Source organism: Ranitomeya imitator, chromosome 2 (assembly GCF_032444005.1).
Source record: "Ranitomeya imitator isolate aRanImi1 chromosome 2, aRanImi1.pri, whole genome shotgun sequence".
Taxonomy (NCBI): Eukaryota; Metazoa; Chordata; class Amphibia; order Anura; family Dendrobatidae; genus Ranitomeya; species Ranitomeya imitator.
In genome coordinates, this window is record NC_091283.1 from 454,644,043 (window position 1) to 454,666,024 (window position 21,982).

Here is a 21,982-nt window from a genome sequence, read left to right on the forward strand (position 1 = left end):
CTGTTGGCAAAAAAGTTGTGCAGGCACAACTTTTTAGTCTGTTTTTAAAAAACTGATCTCTGCTGGATCCGTTATTTTTAACATTGAAGTCTATAGAAAATGTGCAGTTAATTAGCCCTCCGTTTTCTTAGATTTGTAACAGATCCAGTAAGCGAAAAATGGGCCCTTTACAAATGAAAGAAAAACGGATGGCTAATTAACATCCATTTCCATAGCCTTCAAGGTTAAAAAAAAACGGATCCAGCAGAGATCAGTTTGTTAACAACAGACTAAAAAGTTGTGTCAATAGACCTGAATAGGATCGCACTTCAACCCTAATGGCAAGCAAGTTGCAATAAGTCCAGCCACTTCAGATTTTTTGCAACTTGCTTGTCGCAGTACCCTTGGGATCCCAATATGACCCCATTCATTTGTATTATGGTGCAATGTAGCCGAGACACCAAGTGGACTTTGGTCACGGGACAGGTGTCACTGACAAAGTCGCCAGCCTTAAAGTTACATAGTGTTGTATAGATGCACGTCAGCACCATTCCAATATGGGTTCCTACCAGTGGACCTGATCATGTGGACCCATGTATACAGTGTGACACGTTAGACCAGCGGGAGAGGGATATGTCTTTATGGTGATACTTATGTTCCTTAACCCTGAGCCACCACAGTTGGCGGTATGTTTAGCAGCACTTCGGTCTGAGCAGAAGATGCTGCTGACCTTGCCTCTCCATACTGGCCTGTATGATTCAGCTTCAGTCATTATGCGGCAGGTGCAAGCTGTGCTGTCTGATAACTTTAAATGGAGGCCATTGTCAGCGAGCTACTCACAGTGTGATAAAGTGAGCGCTCAGCCTGCAATCATTTAGTCTATTTTCATCTCAAGTGGCTGTTATCTGTCCTTCTCTCAGCGTCTTTCTCCATAGCTTTCAACCCCCTCTATCTTATGGATTGTGTACGCCACATCTCTACTTTTTTCCTCCTTCTCCCCACATGTCGCCTCCCTCTCTTTTTTACATTCTGCTGTTGACTGCTGAAAGTTCTGCTTGACTTCTGAAGGCCTTCCCCTGTGTCATTTCTGGGCCATGCCTGTAGCACACATAACTCAAGACTTGTCATTGGGGCACTTCCTACAATTGCTGTTATGCTCCATACCACAACTGAACTCTTCATGCTATAGATAGTGGAAGAACTGTTCGGGGAACACAGCGCACACTCATAGAGCAGTATCGCCAGGTACAGATAGTGCAACTTGCTGCTGCGATCCCGTGGCTGGAGGAGAAAAACTTCTTCCAGATGAATAATAGTAGAGGAGGACGATATCACGTTGAACAGGCTGCACTGCGGTAAATGAGAAGACTTTTGTGTTCCAAAATTTTTGTTTAAAACCCAAACGCATTTTGGAGCTCAAAAGACACCTATCTCAAATAAACCAAATAATTGGTTTCTGTTGGTATCCATATTTGTTTTCTTTTATGTTGAGAAAGGCACCGGTTCAGTGCCGAAACGCGTTGGCAATAAAAACAAATTGGAGCGCAAAAGTCTTCTTATTCACCGCAGTGCAGCCCATTCAACGTGATATCGTCCTCCTCTAATACTATGGATAGTGGCATACACATAAGAAAGGTTCTCCCTCTATAGAGCCTATTTTGGGCATTTAAGCCGGTAAAACTAGTCCCATCCCATGACCATTAAGTCAATTTCACAACCTAATATTTTCTAATAGAGTTCAGTGAATGTTTTTGAAATTGATTTTCAGCTACCTCTATACTGCAAAGCCTACAATTGCCCTGAAAATATGTACACACATACACACGTGGTCAAAATTGTTGGTACCCCCCGTTTAATGACAGAAAATTGGGTGGAAGCATGGTTTAAAAGCAATGTCTGACTTTTATTTGTTCATTTTCATATATCTTTTATTTATTATTACTTTTGTCAGGTATTTCTATGACCATTGTGGGTTTTTCTGTTATTAAACAAGTGGTACCAATAATTTTGACCATGTGTGTATGTAACACTGAGATCAACTAGGACTGCATTGAAGCTCGTTCATGCACACAGTGTTAGTTATGTCAAAGTAACCTCAACATTTTTTGCTATTGTTAAATGGATGGAAATCGATGGCAACTACAGTCAGTTTATTAACACACTGCACTAATGCACGTTTTATGAAGTTTACAATGCAAAAATGGTTAAAAAAATACTCTTATCAGTGGGTGGTAAATGCCTTGCAATGTGTTCTAGAGCTAAAGTGTGTAGCTGTTGCTGCTGGCCTTACAAAGTCGAACATCTCCTTGCCTGTCCTATCTGATAGTTTATTGTGCGGTTGCTGCCGCTGGTTTTGCCGCTGTTGCTGGTATTGCCACTGTCGCTGATATTGCCGCTGCCGCTGATATTGCCGCTGTCTCCGATATTGCCGCTGTCTCTGATATTGCCGCTGCCTCTGATATTGCCACTGTCGCTGATAATGCCGCTGCCACTGATATTGCCGCTGTCTCAGATATTGCCACTGATACTGCCGCTGATATTGACACTATCACTGATATTGCCGCTGTCACTGATGTTGCCGCTGATATTGCAGCTGTCTCCGATATTGCCACTGTCACTGCTATTGCTGCTGCCGCTGTCACTGATATTGCTGCTGTCGCTGGTATTGCTGCTGCCGCTGATACTGCTGCTGTCGCTGATATTGCTGCTGCCGCTGATATTGCCGCTGCCACTAATATTGCTGCTGTCGCTGATATTGCCGCTGCCGCTCATATTGCCGCTGTCGCTGATATTGCTGCTGATATTGCTGCTGTCACCGATATTGCTGCTGCCGCTGATATTGCTGCTGTCACCGATATTTCCACTGTTGCTGATATTGCCACTGCTGTTGATGTTGCCGCTGCCGGTGATAGTGTCGCTGTCGTGGATATTGCCGCTGTCGCTGATATTACTGTTGCCACTGATATTGTTGCTGCCGCTGATACTGCTGCTGTTGCTGATATTGCTGCTGCCGCTGATGCTGCCACTGCCGCTGATATTGCCGCTTTCGCTGATATTGCCACTGTCGCTGATATTGCTGCTGCCGCTGATACTGCCGCTGATACTGCCACTGATACTGCCGCTGATATTGCCGCTGATATTGCTGTTGTCGCCGATATTGCCGATGTTTCTGATATTGCTACTATGACGGATATTGCCACCGCTGCTGATATTACCGCTGACACCCATACTGCTGCTGATATTGCCGCTGCCGCTGATATTGCCACTGCCACTAGACAACACCGCACCCCTCCACCTTGTACATTGTGTTCTATAGCTATACTGCATTGCTGCAGGGAACCCTGCCCTGTACAACCTAGATTAACCTGAAACTGCTCCCAAAAAAGGGACACTATTTGGAAGGTTTTGTAAAAACCTTCATTTACCACACTACCCTGTTGTGTATTTTTGACCACTGGTTACCAAAAAACCATTGCGTATTTTGTTTATACTGCCTGTGTATAAACCCCAGCAATGAAGGTAGGAAATGTGTGGCTGTCTGTTAGCAGTAGCAGCAGCTGGAAAGAATAGATAATAAGGGGACAGTCATGGGGATGACCGGCTTTGTAGGACCAGCGCAAGCAGCAGCAGTAGCACAATATAGATATAACTTGATGGACAGGAAAGAGATGCCTGGCTGGGGCATTAGCACTGGAAGCAGAACCACGTAGAACACAATAGACAGGAAGGCAGATGCGATGGCTAATCTAATTGACATCATACATAGGTGCAGGGTAAAGGCCCCGTCACAGTGGACGATATCGCTAGCGATCCGTGACGTTGCAGCGTCCTGGCTAGCGATATCGTCCAGTGTGACACGCAGCAGCGATCAGGCCCCTGCTGTGATATCGCTGGTCGGGGCAGAAAGGCCAGGACTTTATTTCGTCGCTGGCTCTCCCGCTGACATCGCTGAATCGGCATGTGTGACGCCGATTCAGCGATGTCTTCGCTGGTAACCAGGGTAAACATCGGGTTACTAAGCGCAGGGCCGCGCTTAGTAACCCGATGTTTACTGTTGTGAATTCTGTGGCAGAGCTCCCTCTTGTTGTCACAAGTGGTACTTCGGCTGATTCTCTCTGAGAGCTTCCGTTGGTGGAGGAAAGTGGTACTGCGGCTTCTGAGTTTCCTTCCTCAGGTGATGTGGTGAAGTCGTTAGGTGCTGCTCTATTTAACTCAACCTAGTGCTTTGATCCTGGCCTCCAGTCAATGTTCTAGTATTGGACCTGTCTCCTCCTGGATCGTTCCTGTGGCCTGCTGCTCTGCATAGCTAAGTTATTCTTTGCTATTTGTTTGCTGTTTTTTTCTGTCCAGCTTGTCTATTTGTTTTTTCCTGCTTGCTGGAAGCTCTGGGACGCAGAGGGTGTACCTCCGTGCCGTTAGTTCGGTACGGAGGGTCTTTTTGCCCCCTTTGCGTGGTTTTTGTAGGGTTTTGTGTTGACCGCAAAGTTACCTTTCCTATCCTCGCTCTGTTCAGAAAGTTGGGCCTCGCTTTGCTAAATCTATTTCATCTCTACGTTTGTCTTTTCATCTTAACTCACAGTCATTATATGTGGGGGCTGCCTTTTCCTTTGGGGATATTTCTCTGAGGCAAGGTAGGCTTATTTTCTATCTTCAGGCTAGCTAGTTTCTCAGGCCGTGCCGAGTTGCATAGGGAGCGTTAGGCGCAATCCACGGCTGCCTTTAGTGTGGTTGGAGAGGATTAGGGATTGCGGTCAACAGAGTTCCCATGTCTCAGAGCTCGTTCTTGTTTTTTGGGTTATTGCCAGGTCACTGTATGTGCGCTGTCCTCTATGGCCATTGTGGTACTGAATTACCTTTCATAACAGTTTACCCTGGTTACCATCGTTAAAGTAAAAAAAACAACCACTACATACTTACCTACCGCTGTCTGTCCCCAGCGCTGTGCTTGTCTGCTCTGGCTGTGAGCGCCGGGCAGCCGGAAAGCAGAGCGGTGACGTCACACTGCTGTGCTTTCCGGCCGCTGTGCTTACACAGGGCAGAGAAGCACAGCGCCGGGGACAGACAGAGGTAGATAAGTATGTAGTGGTTGTTTTTTTTACTTTAACGATGGTAACCAGGGTAAACATCGGGTTACTAAGCGCGGCCCTGCGCTTAGAAACCCGATGTTTACCCTGGTTACCGGCATCGTTGGTCGCTGGAGAGCTGTCTGTGTGACAGCTCTCCAGCGACCAAACAGCGACGCTGCAGCAATCCGGATCGTTGTCGGTATCGCTGCAGCGTCGCTTAGTGTGACGGTACCTTTAGGGTAGCTAGGGCCCCGGGCTGTTCAGACGGGGTCATGCGACGGGGTCATCATATATCTGAACCAGATTATTCCAGAAAAATAGTTGCTGTGTGAAACTATAACCTGTCAAACATCCATTGATCTAGTCAATTTGCCCTTCAGGTAGGAAGAAAAAAACACAATACTATCACCCTAAGTGACAGTATTCACAGGAGATCTGTACTTAGTATGCAGTGTCTGTGTAGAGGTAATACAGTGATCACCGGTGACATTATACACAGGACCTCTATATACAGTGTATAGTGTCAGTGTATAGGTAACACTGACTCACCAGTGACGTCTCTAGGTTAAGTCCTTCATCTTTCATCCAGCAAAGACCGCCATCACTTCATCCAGCCAGGACTTGTCTTTGCAGGAAATAACACAGTTATCTCGAGCTCCGCTTGCAGAACACATTACTTAATTTTTCCCAACTTCTACATCACACCACATGAAGAAAAAGAGGCAACATAGTGTCACTCTACACAGTAACAGTACCGCCCCCCCATTTAAAAGTGTCCTCAAAAAATAAAATAAATACATCACTGCAGTAATAATATCCCTCATTTAGCCGCTATGGTAATAATAATAATATCCCCCATCCTGGCCCTATGTAGCTCATTCCTGGCTTCAGCCATATGTTCTCCCATCCTGCCCTCATGAGTATCCATCCTGCCCCATATGATCTCCCCATCCTGCCCTATCAGTCTCCATTCTGCCCCATGATCCTGCACGATCTGTCTCCAATCATGCCCCGTATCTACATTCTGCCCATGTCTCCAATCCTGCCCCATCTGTCTCCAGTCCTGCCCCAGTGTGTCCAGCATCTCTGCCCCCAGTGTCCAGCATCTATGCCCCAGTGTCCAGCATCTCTGCCCCCAGTGTCCATCATCTCTGCCCCGAGTGTCCAGCATCCTGCCCCCAGTGTGTCCAGCATTATGCCCCCAGTGTGTCCAGCATCTCTTCCCCCAGTGTCCAGTATTTCTGCCCCCAGTGTCCAGCATCTCTGCCCCAATGTGTCCAGCATATTGCCCCCAGTGTCTCCAGCATATTGCCCCAGTGTCTCCAGCATTCAGCCCCCAGTGTGTCCAGCATTCTGTCCCAGTGTCTCCAGCATATTGCCCCCAGTGTGTCCAGCATCCTGCCCCCAGTGTGTTCAGCATATTGCCCCCAGTGTGTCCAGCATATTGCCCCCAGTGTGTCCAGCATATTGCCCCCAGTGTGTCCAGCATATTGCCCTGTTGTGAATTCTGTTATCGAACTCCCTCCTGTGGTCATGAATGGTACTTCAGCGAGTTCTGTCCATGGACTCCCTCTGGCGGCTGTGAGTGGAGCTGCTGCTTCTGAGGTTCCTTCCACAGGTGACTTAGTTTATTCTTTGGCTGGCTGCTCTATTTAACTCCACTCAGATCGTTACTCCATGCCAGCTGTCAATGTTCTTGTACTGGTTCAGTTCGCTCTTGGATCTTTCTGGTGACCTGTCTACTCCAGCAGAAGCTAAGTCCCTGCTAGTTAATTATTTGTTCATTGTTTTCTTGTCCAGCTTGCTATCATGATTTTGCCTTGCTAGCTGGAAGCTCTGGAATGCAGAGTGGCACCTCCGCACCGTGAGTCAGTGCGGAGGTCTTTTTGCACACTCTGCGTGGTCTTTTTGTAGTTTTTGTGCTGACCGCAAAGATACCTTTCCTATCCTCAGTCTGTTTAGTAAATCTGGCCTCCTTTGCTGAAACCTGTTTCATTTCTGTGTTTGTGACTTTCATCTTAACTCACAGTCAATATATGTGGGGGGCTGCCTTTTCCTTTGGGGAATTTCTCTGAGGCAAGGTAGGCTTTATTTTCTATCTCTAGGGCTAGTTAGCTCTTAGGCTGTGAAGAGGCGTCTAGGCAGAGTTAGGTACGCTCCACGGCTATTTCTAGTGTGTGTGATAGGATTAGGGGTTGCGGTCAGCAGAGCTCCCACTTCCCAGAGCTTGTCCTGTGTTAGTTTAACCATCAGGTCGTTCCGGGTGCTCCTAACCACCAGGTCCATAACATTGCCCCCAGTATGTCCAGCATCTCTGCCCCCAGTGTGTCCAGCATATTGCCCCCAGTGTGTCCAGCATATTGCCCACAGTGTGTCCACCATCTTGCCCCAGTGTGTCCAGCATATTGCCCCCAGTGTGTCCAGCATTCTGCCCCAGTGTCTCCAGCATATTGCCCCTAGTGTGTCCAGCATTCTGCCCCAGTGTCCAGCATATTGCCCCCAGTGTGTCCAGCATATTGCCCCCAGTGTCTTCAGCATATTGCCCCCAGTGTGTCCAGCATATTGCCCCCAGTGTCTCCAGCATATTGCCCCCAATGTGTCTAGCATATTGCCCCCAGTGTGTCCAGCATATTGCCCCCAGTATTTCCAGCATTCTGCCCCAGTTCTCCAGCATACTGGCCCGGGCACCCCGGATTGCCGTTCGCAATAAAAAAAAAGTTCTCCTCACCTGTCCGTGCTCCTTCGCGGACAGGTGACATCTGACACTGGCGACGTGCGCGCTGCGGCTGATGTCAGCTGCCAGCCTCCGATTGGCTGGCGGCTGTTAACTATTGACGTGCGGGCGCGCGCCCGCACATGAATAACATTTAACTGCCGCAGGTACATAGGGGCCCTGTGAGCAGATGAGATGGGGCCCGATGCGGGCCCCCTCTGACCACCGGGCCCATACCCCAGTCAGGGCAGTAATGCCCTGATGGTGGCGGGCAATCTGAGCGGTAGCCCAGGGCCCCCACACACCAATGGGCCCTGGGCTACCACCCAGATTGACCCTATTATAAGCCGCCCCACCTATGATATGTGAATGAAAGTTAGCACTGATCCATGGCTAATTCATTTTGACAAATGTAAAGTTTTCCATAGTTGCGGAGGACATGGTGGTCCGCTTGGGCATTCCAAACCACCTGCCACAATCTCTGCCGATACACTGCAGGCTGGATAGCCTAGGAATGCTGGCTTTCCCACAAACAGGGAAGGGTTCTCCTGGTTAGATCAGATGTGTGGCCGGCAGGCATCTTCTCAGTAAAAGGTTTAGCAAGCAGGAAACAGCTTTTCCTGATAATGCAACAAGCCCGAAAAAAATCCCCAATTTGATTGATGCAAACTACTGTATATGCCTGTCATCCCAAAAACATGCAGCTTTCCCGTTTGTTCAATTTTCGCACACCACTGTGCCGATTAGTCATGATAGAGAGCATTGTCCTCGTCATCAATTTCACATTAGCTGCCAGCCTTATCACCCGTTTGTGCCTGTCACAACACAGTGGGGAAAATAAGTATTTGGTACATGGCCGATTTTGCAATTTTTCTCACCTACAATGAATAGAGAGGTCTGTAATTTTTATTGTGGGTACACTTCAACAGAGACAGAATCTAAAAATAAAAACCAAAAAATCACATTGTATGATTTTTACATAATTAATTTGCATTTTATTACATGAAATAAGTATTTGATCACCTACCAATGAGCAAGAATTCTGGCTCTCACAGACCTGTTAGTTTTTCTTTAAGAAGCCCCCCTACTCTACACTCATTACCTGTATTAATTGCATCTGTTTGAACTCGTTACCTGTATTAAAGACACCTGTCCACACACCTAGTCGATCACACTCCAACCTCTCCTCTATGGCCAAAACCAAAGAGCTGTCTATGGACACCAGGGACAAAATTGTAGACCTGCACAAGGCTGGGATGGGCTTCAGGACAATAGGCAAGCAGTTTGGTGAGAAGGCAACAACTGTTGGCTCAATTATTAGAAAATGGAAGAAAGACAAGAAGACTGTCAATCTTCCTCAGTCTGGGGCTCCATGACAGATCTCGACTTGTGGGGTAACGATGATTCCGATAAAGGACAGGAATCAGCCCAGAACTACACAGAAGGACCTGATCAATGACCTGAAGAGAGCTGGGACCACAGTCTCAAACAGTACCGTTAGTAACACACTATGCTGTCATGGATTAAAATCTTGCAGGGGAAACAAGGTCCTCCTGATCACATCAGCACATGTACAGGCCCACTTGAAGTTCACCAATGACCATCTGGATGAACCAGAGGAGGCATGGGAGAAGGTCATGTGATCAGATGAGACCAAAACAGAACTTTTTTGTATCAACTCTACTTGCCATGATTGGAGAAAGAAGAATGATGAGTACAATCCCAAAAACCGTGAAGCATGGTTAGAGGAAATATAGTTTGGGGGTGCTCTTCTGCAAAGGGGACAGGACGACTGCACCATATTGAAGGAAGGATGCATGGGGTCATGTATCGTGAGATTTTGGCCAACAACCTCCTTCCCTCAGTAAGAGCCTTGAAGATGGGTCGTGGCTGGGTCTTCCAGCACCAGAGCCTGTTTTAGACAAAGTGGGGCCCTGGGCAAAAGTTTAAAGTGGGGCCCCAAATGTTCACATATCATACCATCACACAGAAACCATTCTGTTGTATTTAAAAGCACTAAGTTCCGGCCGCTAAACGAGGGCGATCGACAATATTGAAGTCATTCGACGCTTGTTTCCCGGCCTCTTTAGGGTAGGTGCACATGTTCAGTAATTGGCAGCTCTTTGGACGCACCACATGTCTTCTGCGTCCAAAGCGCTGCCGGCTATTGAACGCAGGTGAATCCACATGTGTTCATTGAACCGTGCAGATGAACTGCGTCCACTACATTGTCGGGGTAAAATTTATTTTGCTGAGACAAATAAAGATAAATTGAAATTCTGCGGTCTGGAAAGACATGTCTGTCTCCTCGGTTGAGCTGTGGGCGTCTGTGCATGCATAGTGGGCATTGAACATTGATAGGGAATTCAGAGACCCCCACAGCTTATCTTTATATATGAGGATTCTAATATGACTTGTATTTCACCTCACTTGCTGAGTCACTGTGATCTATTGCAGCGCCCCAAAGTCCTGGTCGTTGCAGTAATGTTATTCTTCCACCAGGGGGAGGGATGTTACGTCTGAAGGCAATGAAGGAGATCTTCTGTCCAGGTATCACAACCACAAAACACACTTCACACTCCAAGCCGCCAGGGGGAGAAATGCTTCTATCTACTAGGGCACTCCTCACACTTGGGTAAAACTGGTGGGTTGGTGTTATGAACAGGTAATTCAGAACCACAATGGGTCTAGTGGTTAAGAGCACACAAGGTGACCTGACAGTTACCAATAACAAGGACGAGCTCTGAGACGTGGGAACTCTGCTGACCGCAATCCCTAATCCTATCATACCACACTAGAGGTAGCCGTGGATTGCGCCTAACGCTCCCTATGCAACTCGGCACAGTTGAGAAACTAACTAGCCCTGAAGATAGAAAAATAAGCCTACCTTGCCTCAGAGAAATTCCCCAAAGGAAAAGGCAGCCCCCACATATAATGACTGTGAGTTAAGATGAAAATACAAACACAGAGATGAAATAGATTTTAGCAAAGTGAGGCCCGACTGACTGAATAGACCGAAGATAGGAAAGATTACTTTGCGGTCAACACAAAACCCTACAAACAACCACGCAGAGGGGCAAAAAGACCCTCCGCACCGACTAATGGTACGGAGGTACCCCCTCTGCGTCCCAGAGCTTCCAGCAAGCAAGAAAAACCAATAGCGCAAGCTGGACAGAAAATATAGCAACAAAAGTAACACCAGCAAAACTTAGCTTATGCAGGAAAGACAGGCCACAGGAACGATCCAGGAGAGAGCAAGATCCACACTAGAACATTGACTGGAGGCCAAGAGCAAAGCACTAGGTGGAGTTAAATAGAGCAGCACCTAACGACTTCACCACATCACCTGAGGAAGGAAACTTAGAAGCCGCAGTACCACTCACATCCACCAACGGAAGCTCATAGACAGAATCAGCCGAAGTACCACTTGTGACCACAGGAGGGAGCTCGACCACAGAATTCACAACAGGTTGGTTAGGAAGTTAGTGAGTCAGCCCCAACCGAGTTTGGCAGAGGCTGGTTGGAGTGGGTTCCAGCCAGCTCGAGACTGCGGCCTGCGGAAGGCGACGGTACACGGAGCTGCGCCTGCATCCCATGCAGCAGCATCCCAAGAAAGAGACATTGAAAGGAATTGTGTTGCAGTGAGTGAGAAACAAAGTCATAGCAAAAGGAGAGGAATATCAGAGGGAGACCAGCTAGAAGCAGGCTGCCTCCTTCTGAAGCGCAGTACCGGTAGCCAGAACACAGAGGGAGTAAGGATCTCTATGCATTACTTCAGAGACTAGCAGGACAGTTGATTCCACGTTGGCTGCCCGACCATATACCCAGGAGGCACGGTGGCAACTTGTGGGGGCCGGGGCGTCTCTAGGGTCCCTATAAAAAGCCTTAGGCCACCAGTCATACGGGTTTGTCCTATCAGTCAGGGGGACAGAGAGGAAGAGATTTAATACCTACAATAGTTGTGAGGACCTCACCAAGTTGCTCAGCAGGGAGGAACTACAACACTCAGGCACTAGAGGAAGGCTATTGAATTCCACCTGGATAAGGGGACTCTGGAGTTGCCTTCAGACTGGCCGGCCTCTGCCTGCCCCGTGATCTGGTGCTCTGGACTGTGGACGCTGAAGCCTTCAGTAAAGGAAAAGAGACTGCGACCTGGTGTCCTCATTATTCACTCCATCTGCACTCTGGGAAGCCCTGGGGATACACTTCACCTGTGGGAAGGTATACCATCTAGCTGCCATAACATCACCCCAGCGGACCCCTAAGCAGTGTCGGTCACCCTGGCCGAATACCACAGGTGGCGTCACGAACATTATCCCTTTAAAGACCTTTCCCTCATTTTCAACAGACGTTCCCCTAGGGCCGCCACCGTGACATCCCCACTGAGAACTGAAGGACCCGAGTACCCCATTGCCCTACACGGAGGGGGGGGGGGGGGGGGCGCTCCACTATCATAGGCTTTGTGACTAAAACTGTTTCCAAGTGCTGTATTGCTCAAAAGAGAGACTAATATGGGTGTTGGTATTGGGAACAATCAGATAAAAATGAATAACGATCGTTGTCCATATTAATTATATAGATTTCACATGAATAAAGATTTTAGATAATCAATAGTATGCACACAATAAGAATATGTACGCCCATTCTAAAAGGGTATTTAATGGCAGGACTTGTTCAATAAATTTTATGGCTTTTGTGCAGATACAACTTCTCTGTGTGAATAAATCTTGCTCGAGTATCCTCATATTTGACAACCATCCAATATACTCTATGGTCTATTTGAGACCAACCTAACAATTTCTTGAAATTCCATCCACTATGCTGTAACATCTGGCTGCTGCACAAGTACGCAACGTCCAACCCCACATCATTTACTGACTGTGTGCACCCGAGTAAGAATGATTGGTACAGATAGTCCTCCATACAGTATAATGAAGGTCCCACATAGTACAAATAGTAAAATGCACTCCCCATTTTCCTTGGTAGAGTATAATGCAGCCCCGCAGAGTATACTGCAGACCCCTCATAGATTATACTGCAGTCCCCCTCATAGAGTATACTGCAGCCCCCTCAGAGTATATTGCAACCCCCCTCATAGAGCACAATGCAGCCCCCTCAGAATATAATGCAACCCCCTCAGTGAATAATGCAACCTCCAACACACAGTATAATACAGCCCTTTCAGAGTATAATGGAGCCCCTCACACACACAGTATGATGCAGGCCCCACCCCCACAAACACACACAGTATAGTGCAGCCCCCTTCACACACAGTGTAATGCAGCCCCCCGCACACACAGTAAATGCAGCCCCCAGAGTATAATGCAGCCCTCCCCACACAGTATAATGCAGGCACCACCCCCACACAGTATAATTCAGCCCCCCCCACAAACACACACAATATAGCGCAGCCCCCCACACACAATATAAAACAGCCTCCTTCACACACAGTATAATGCAGCCTCCCTCATACACACAGTATAATGCAGCTCCACACACACAGTATAATGCAGTCCCCTCAGAGACTAAAGCAGCCCCTCAGAGTATAATGCAGCCCTAGACAGTATAATTTAGCCCTCCTACAAACATACACACAGTATAATGCAGTCTCCACACACAGTATAGTGCAGCACCCGACACATACTATAGTGCAGCAGACACTCACACTATAATGCAGACACACACACACTATAATGCAAACAGACACACACAGTATAGTGCAGCCCCCCCACACACAGTATAGTGCAGTCCCCACAAACAGTATAGTGCAGTACCCCGACACACACTATAGTACAGCAGACACACGCACTATAATGCAGACACACACTATAATGCAAACAGACACACACAAAATACTTACCTCTCCTCCTCGTTTCCCAGCTGCTCTGACTTCTGCACGCTGCAGAGCGTCTAAGCGTTTCATCAGCTCCTCTGCTGAAGCACCTTGAGTCACAGGCAGAGGGGGAGTGGTGGGAGAGGTAGCGTCACATGACGCTTTCTCCTCCATCACTGCTTTCAACTTTATTGGCATCTGTGATGCCAATAAGTTGAATGCTCGATGCGGTGAGGGGGCAGCACCTGGCCCCTCTTACTCAGGGGCCCCATAGGTGCCACTGGCTGGGGGCCCCTGGAGGACCAGGGGCCCATGGTGGCTGCCTGGTCTGCCTGCCCCTAAAGCCGACCCTGTCCAGCACAACAATGAATTGAAACACACAGTAAAGTGCAACTAAGTAGCGGCTCCGTAAGAAGCACTTCAAGGTCTTGGAGTGGCCTAGTTAGTCTCAAAACCTCAACCCAATAGAAAATCTTTGAAGGGAGCTAAAACTCAATGTTGTCCAATTCCACTTTCAGTACAGAATGCAGTAAACAGTTTTGACACATACCATCAGATGGAGAGTGCATGACATTGGGCTATGAGCCAGACATCCAGCAACAGATGCTCTATTGACCTCATAAACTGCTCTCAAAGGCTCTCAAACTGCTCCAATATGTCAATGGAGGCTGGAATGGAGCTTTATCCTCATCAGCGATAAGTCCCACTTTTGTGTTAGATGCAATGATAGCTGGAGATTGGTCTAGAGATCACACCATGAAGTGGGCTTTACAAGGCAACATCACATTGGTCCTACTCCCGAGAATAAGATGTGGTGGACATAATGTTTGAAAGCCAGATCCCTATAGTCCTTATTACAGTTAAAAGACAGCTTGGCGTTACATTGGTTTGGTCGTCAAATCAGTTTCATGGCCACTTCTGCAAAGTGTCTCTTTAGCAGCTTATGTTGCCTAAACATGCTACCATGGCCTGCAGCATCTCCAGACTTGTCTCCCATCGAGCAAGTCTGATGTCATTGGTTGGCAATTGCGAAGGAAGCTGCCAGCAGAGGATCTTGATGATTTTCCCAAGTGCAATCAACTTGGAAGAACATTTTTTAGACAACCATTAATAACCTCACTGCTAATCTGTTTGAAGTTTAACTTTTCCAATAGTGGTTCCTGAGATATGCGAGCTCAGATGTTGCTGCTAACTGCTTATCTGGAAAAAGCCAAAACATTAGGGCCTGTGTGATAAATATCTGGTCAGTGAGATGGTCTGGTATCTGGAACTTATTGTCTTGAATATGGTTAAATATGTTGCATATATGAAGACTTAATAGGATATCATTATATGGGAAAATCAAGGTCCAACATTGAAAGTAAAGTCCCCCATACATATTAGACCAAAGTAAGTTGAACCCAGCGATATTGGTTGAATCAACTGTCAGTCTAATTTATAAGGGGGCCTCCCTACTCTCATCTGAAAGATCATGTTGGAGGAGAGGATCCTACGGGCTGAATTTCAGCAGCCAATCCTTTTGTTCTTTATGGAGAAATGCCACTGCCTGAGGAGTCTTTCTCATTGAGAAATACATGACTGTTCGGAAAAGCTTTCATGTTTATTGGGGTGTCGGGGAAGATAGCTGTCAGCCGAACTGTTGAAATATGTATGCAAACCTTAAGCCTAAGGGATTCCCTTTAAAGCTCCAAAGGTCAACTCAGACAGAGATACAGAGCACTTAAAGTGTCTTAAAGGGAGTACACATCATAAAATTAATCAATGTAGTGTCCTAAGAAAGATGGGGCCTAGTCACGTTTTTTCCATCCCATTTGCTGGTGGGAAGGGCTGAGGCAAGATACAACTGAAATGTTAGTAAATAGAGATTAGCAAATCAATTTGATACTAATTGAATTTGTGCCAAATATTAATAAGTTTGCTTGTACCATAAATATGAACAATTTGCAATCCAATTTGCTCAAATCATCAAAAAAAGCCTGCTGTCATTAGAAGCATTACACAAGATTAAATGATGCACAAAAGGCTGACATGACATGGCTTCCCTGTAATGCCTTGCCGTTATCACGCAGCCAATCAGGAAGGACTAATATAGCCACTATGAAAGTTGAGGCAGGGAAGGCAGCAGCCATTTTAAGGATATTCAGGATAGTGAGAGGGCATCAAAACTCACTGTCAGGTCCGGTTTTAGACAAATTGGGGCTCTGGGCAAAATTCAAATGATCGGTGTGGGTTCTGTTGGAGGTTTTGCATAGGGGCCCGCTAGTGCCAAATGATGCCACAGTTAGTGCTGCACCCATAATCCCCACTATTTTATATACAATGCGATGATAAATGTGTGATACATATACCTTTGATTCCTTTAGGTAAAGCAAGACTGGAAGTATGTCGCGATGGTGATTGACCGGATCTTCTTATGGATGTTTATCATCGTCTGCCTATTGGGAACTGTTGGACTATTCCTTCCACCTTGGCTAGCCGGAATGATTTAATCTCAAGGACCCCAAACCATACAGACCGGCATTGCCGACGGTGGGTAGGGAACATTGGACTAGGGTGGGAATATGGGGGAGCATGAATGCATGGTGTATGGAGGCAGGCTTGACCAGACCTCAGAACGGACAAGGATGCAGTCAAATCTAGGACAACGAGAAGATGAAGAATGACCCGGAGTGAGAATGCGTGTGACAGTGTCTGTAGTATATAAATATTTAATCTTATGTCTGACTCGCATGAGTGGGCTCGGGAAGCTCCTGGGAATACCCTAGGGCAGAAAACCATTTCAGAGGCATTCCCTGCTTCTACGGCCAGGGATCCTTCATTAAATATTTGCTGTACACAGCTCACTGCACAAAGCAATGGTGTACTCAAAACATGGGCAAACTCTGCTGGATCCAGCAGGTAGGTGAATAAACATGAATTGAATCTTCAGACTTTTGTAGTTTTTTCCATCAGAGTCTATCTACAATCTTCTATACATTTTTATAGCCTGTTATGGCATATCATGAAAAGCAAAAAGCCTAGTGGCTCCGAGATATCATTAGGAGGGCCTGAAAGGATAAGTGTAATGATATCATGTCATTTTAGGTTACCCATTCTGTGTTGACTTATTTCTTAATATATCTTTACAGTAGTAACAGCTCCATTTTTTTGATGTGGAGCTTCAAATCTCCTGTATAGAATTAACCTGTTTTGTATCTTTTAACTCCCAGCCACCACCACTAGAGGGAGCTTATAGCATACTGTGTTATTATTCAATTCAATGTATGACCTGTATGCAGTAAGCTCCCTCTAGTGGTGACTGCAGGTAGACAGTATTTTAACGTTATAGAGGGCGTTTTGAGTGCTAGATCAGAATAATGGTGCTCTCATTGCTACATAAGATAGTAAGAAATTAATCAGCACCGAATCTTGATGTTTGATGCTTATGGATGGACGTTCCATCTAAGTAGAAGAAAGAACCTCCTATGAAACCTTAAGCGAACGCCAGGGCATTTTAACTGAATTTTGGAGTGCACCGCCATTTCATTACCTTATGCTATTACAGTGGCAGTGGGATCTTGCGCTGATGTCATACTCTGAATGATGTCATACTCTCCGGGTGGCCGGAAATGATGTCATCGCCGACCCCCGTCACATGATCGGGGGTCGGCAATGCATCAGGAAGGTAACCATAGAGGTCCTTGAGACCTCTATGGTTACTGATGCTGGCCTGCTGTGAGCGACCCCCTGTGGTCGGCGCTCACAGCACACCTGCATTTCAGCTACATAGCAGAGATCTGATGATCGCTGCTATGTAGCAGAGCTGATCAGGCTATGCCAGCTTCTAGCCTCCCATGGAAGCTATTGAAGCATGGCACAAGTTAAAAAAAAATGTTTTTTAAAATATGAAAAAAATATAAAAAATATAAAAGTTTAAATCACCCCCCTTTCGCCCCATCCTAAATAAAACAATTAAAAAAAAAAAAACCTACACGTATTTGGTATCGCCGCGTTCAGAATCGCCCGATCTATCAATAAAAAAAAGCATTAACCTGATCGCTAAACAGCGTAGCGAGAAAAAAATCAGAAACGCCAGAATTACGTTTTTTGGGTCACCGTGACATTGCATTAAAATGCAATAACGGGCGATCAAAAGAACGTATCTGCACCGAAATGGTATAATTAAAAACGTCAGCTCGGCATGCAAAAAATAAGCCCTCACCCGACCCCAGATCACAAAAATGGAGACGCTTCGGGTATCGGAAAATGGCACTTTTTTTTTTTAAGCAAAGTTTTGAATTTTTTTTCACCATTTAGATAAAAAATAACCTAGACATGTTTGGTGTCTATGAACTCATAATGACCTAGAGAATCACAATGGCGGGTTAGTTTTAGCATTTAATGAACCTAGCAAAAAAGCCAAACAAAAAACAAGTGTGGGATTGCACTTTTTTTGCAATTTCACCGCACTTGGAATTTTTTCCCCGTTTTCTAGTAAAAAACATGGTAAAACCAATGGTGTCGTTCAAAAGTACAACTCGTCCCGCAAAAAATAAGCCCTCGCATGACCATATTGACAGAAAAATGAAAAAGTTATGGCTCTGGGAAGGAGGGAAGTGAAAAATGAAAACGCAAAAACGAAAAAGGGCCGCAACTTGAAGGGTTAAAAGGTCAAAAGAAAAAACTACCAAAGTTATTTGCCTTTAAATCTTAATGCAAAGATGGCACGTAGAAGTGTGATCACTACATCAGGTCGTCTTTTATCGTCTGCTCTGGTAGATCTTGGTAGAAGTGTAGAACAGCTCATGTTGTATGAAGGACATGTTCAAACCTCAGATGCATCCCTCCCCGCAGGCAGACTAGGCATGTGACAGCAACAAACGTTCAACTTACCAAACCCATAGGGAATTGGATAAGAAAAAAGAAACATAACCGTTTAATCTGTGAAGGACACAGTGAGTTGTAATGTGGTATTCAGATCATCTGCCTCATTGACTGTGATGTGTTAATGAGAAAAAAATAGAATTCTCCCTTGTAATAATTCTCACAGCCTCCACTCCAAATTGCATGAAAAAGTAAGAAATTACTTAAAGGACCTGACGTCATTTACAAGTAATTTTGCAGCATCCATTAGTTAACACCAATAGTGTACAAGAATATAATTACAGTAACAGTGCTCCATATATGCAAGAAAATACCTACTATAATACTGGCTCTATGTACAAGAATATAATTACTATAATACTACCCTATATACAAGAATATAACTACTATAATACTACCCCTGTGTAGAAGAATATAACTACTATAATACTGCACCATATGTACAAGAATATAACTACTATAATATTGCCCCTCTGTACAAGAATATAACTACTATAATATTGCCCCTCTGTACAAGAATATAACTACTATAATACTGCCCCTTATATACAAGAATATAACTACTATAATACTGCCCCTTATATACAAGAATATAACTACTATAATACTGCCCCCTACGTACAAGAATATAACTACTATAATACTGCCCCTATATACAAGAATATAACTACTATAATACTGCCCCCTATGTACAAGAATATAACTACTATAATACTGCCCCCTATGTACAAGAATATAACTACTATAATACTGCCCCTATGTAGAAGAATATAACTGCTATAAAACTGCCCTCTATGTACAAGAATATAACTACTATAATACTGCCCCATTTACAATAATAAAACTACTATAATACTGCCCCATGTACAAGAATATAACTACTATAATACTGCCGCATGTGCAAGAATATAACTACTATAATACTAACCCCTATGTACAAGAATATAACTACTATAATACTGCCCCATGTACAAGAATATAACTACTATAATACTGCCCCATGTACAAGAATATAGCTACTATAATACTGCTCCTATGTACAAGAATATAACTACTAGAATACTGCCCAAATATGGACAAGACTATACAGTACATTCACATTACTATAATTGGAACACATGTCAGTCTTAGGCTATGTTCACACATAGCGTCGGGTCCCTGCGGGTTCTCCTGCAGCAGATTTGATAAATCTGCAGGGCAATCCCGCTGCGGTTATCCCTGCAGATTTATCACGTTTTGTCCTGCGGGTTCTGCTGCGGGATTTTACTCCTACTATTGATGCTGCATATGCAGCATCAATAGTAATGTTAAAAATAAAAAAAAATGGTTATACTCACCCTCTGACGTCCCGATGTCCTCGGCGCTGCAGGCGGCGGTCCGGTTCCAAAGACCACATGTGACGTCACCGCAGGTCCTGGTCGCATAGCAAACCTGAGACCGGACGGCCGCGTGCAGCGCTGAGAGGTGAGTATAGCTTATTTTTTATTTTAATTCTTTTTTTTTTACCCACAAAGTCTCCTCTCCTCCACCCCGGGTACCACCCGCACATTATCCACTTACTTCCCGCATGGTGGGCACAGCCCCATGCGGGAAGTAAGCGGATCAATGCATTCCTATGGGTGCAGAATCGCTGCGATTTTGCACAAAGAAGTGACATGCTGCGGGTTGTATACCGTTGCGTTCCCGCGCGGTCTTTCCCGCAGCATGTGCACAGCGGTTTGCGGTTTCCATAGGGTTTACAGGTTACTGTAAACGCTATGGAAACTGCTGCAGACCCGCAGCTGCAAAATCGCCGCGGTTCCGCGGTAAAAACCGCAAAGTGTGAACATGGTCTTAAAAGAAAAGGAAGTACCGGTAAATTCAAAATATAATTTTATTGTGAAGAATAATCAGTTTTGAAGAGCATTTCCACAGATCCTTGTCTTCATTGACATTTTTCCAACCCTACAATAATAACAATTATATTATTTAATTGTGTATTTGTTGATGATTTAAGTCAACAAGAAAATATTAAAATACTTTGCTTGTCAATGGCACTGATCTGCAATACCAGACATAGCCCTTAGACAAGAATGGCGCTGTTTTTTGAAAAATGTTAAATTCAATTCCTTCTAGCAATCTTTAGTTGATATTTCTACATGGGAAATCGAAATACTCTAGTGTGGGATGTAGCTTGGCCTCTCTGTCGCCCATGGGTTGTTCTGTTATTTTGGCAAATTTATTAGCTTACATGTAACATAATGAATATTAGCGGGGTCATGATTGATGCCTTAGATGAAGACATTGTGCTCAGTTCAAGATACCAGAAGATACATAAACATAATAATATAATGTAAGAGAAAAAGGAGGCTACCAGCACACCTCTACATACAGAAGAAACATCACCCTTCTCGTCAAGAGGTTCTTCAGGATTAGAAAAATACAGCTGCTGTCCTCCTAAAATAGCGCCACATTTAACTACAGGTTGTGAGTTGTATTGCAGCTCTGCTTTATTCACTTCAAGCTTCGCGGCAATACCATAGACAACCTATAAACAGGAAGGCACTCTCGGAAGAAAGAAAATATATTTTCCTAGTCTTCTGCAATCTATAAGCATTTTTAACATTTCTTTGGTCATATCAGAATCATCTCTTGATCCTATTTTCATAGCAGACATAGCCTATAAACCTGAACCCAAAAAGGTCATCATTTACGATGAAATACAGTGGAAGCTAAGGACTGAACTCCCAACTTCAAGAAAGTAGTCTTGGTTGTAGATGAAGCTCCTCAAGACAAATATATGTTCATCCATCCTAAAAAAAAAAAAAAAGTGACACGGGGGGGATTCAGGGAATGAAGCTTGGGTCCTGAGCACCTAGAGAATAAAAGGAGAAATGTGATGATCAACTAAAAGTCAGGGTGCCCATAAAGGGCAATATTTATCAAGCTAGCCTAATTTGTAGCAAAAAACTGTCTTTCGTCAACTGTCTTTGCACCAGATTTATAATGCCTGTCTTCATGAATTGGAACCTATGTTTACACCACCTATTAGTTGGCTTAATAGGTGGTGCATTTTGGCGCATTGTGTAGTATGTCAAGCCACGAACCTAGTCGGGGCTAATGGGCATAACCTCATTGAAAGGGATGGGGCTTATCAGAAAGAGCACGTCTTTTGTGATGTGACACAATGCACCAAAATTATGTTTCTGTGGAAAGATCCTGAAGAAGAAGCCATGAGCTTCGAAACGCGTTGAATAAACCACCCGAACATCTTATAACTATATCTGGATCCATCATTTATCGCAGCAGCACGGATTTTATCCACATTCATCTATTATAACGGTTCTGAGAGGTCGCAGCGCCGACCTGTGGATCTTCAGCAGCTGACATCTACACGCTTTTACTGTGTACCACCAGGTGAGCAGGTCTCTCATAATTGATTGCAAACAATCCTGGGGATAAGACCCTATTTGCGCTTTTTTTGTCTCCTACCTTTCTATACTAACAATGTACCAAAATTATGGCACACATTTCTGAAACAAAGTAGGC

At 45.1% G+C, this 21,982-nt stretch overlaps 2 protein-coding genes across 2 annotated transcripts in view; one reads left to right on the forward strand and one right to left on the reverse strand.

Annotated features, from left to right (window-relative positions):
- The window catches only part of CHRNA4 (cholinergic receptor nicotinic alpha 4 subunit), an 82,584-nt gene extending 66,066 nt beyond the window's left edge, over positions 1-16,518 (forward strand). Inside the window, exon 6 of the mRNA XM_069751131.1 lies at positions 15,955-16,518. Coding sequence (XP_069607232.1) covers positions 15,955-16,080 — 126 coding nt within the window. The 3' untranslated portion in view covers positions 16,081-16,518. The remainder of the gene's footprint in view (positions 1-15,954) is intronic.
- A 3,791-nt stretch (positions 16,519-20,309) lies between these two features.
- Positions 20,310-21,982, reverse strand: part of COL20A1 (collagen type XX alpha 1 chain) — a 168,603-nt gene continuing 166,930 nt past the window's right edge. Inside the window, exon 38 of the mRNA XM_069751130.1 lies at positions 20,310-21,308. Coding sequence (XP_069607231.1) covers positions 21,280-21,308 — 29 coding nt within the window. The 3' untranslated portion in view covers positions 20,310-21,279. The remainder of the gene's footprint in view (positions 21,309-21,982) is intronic.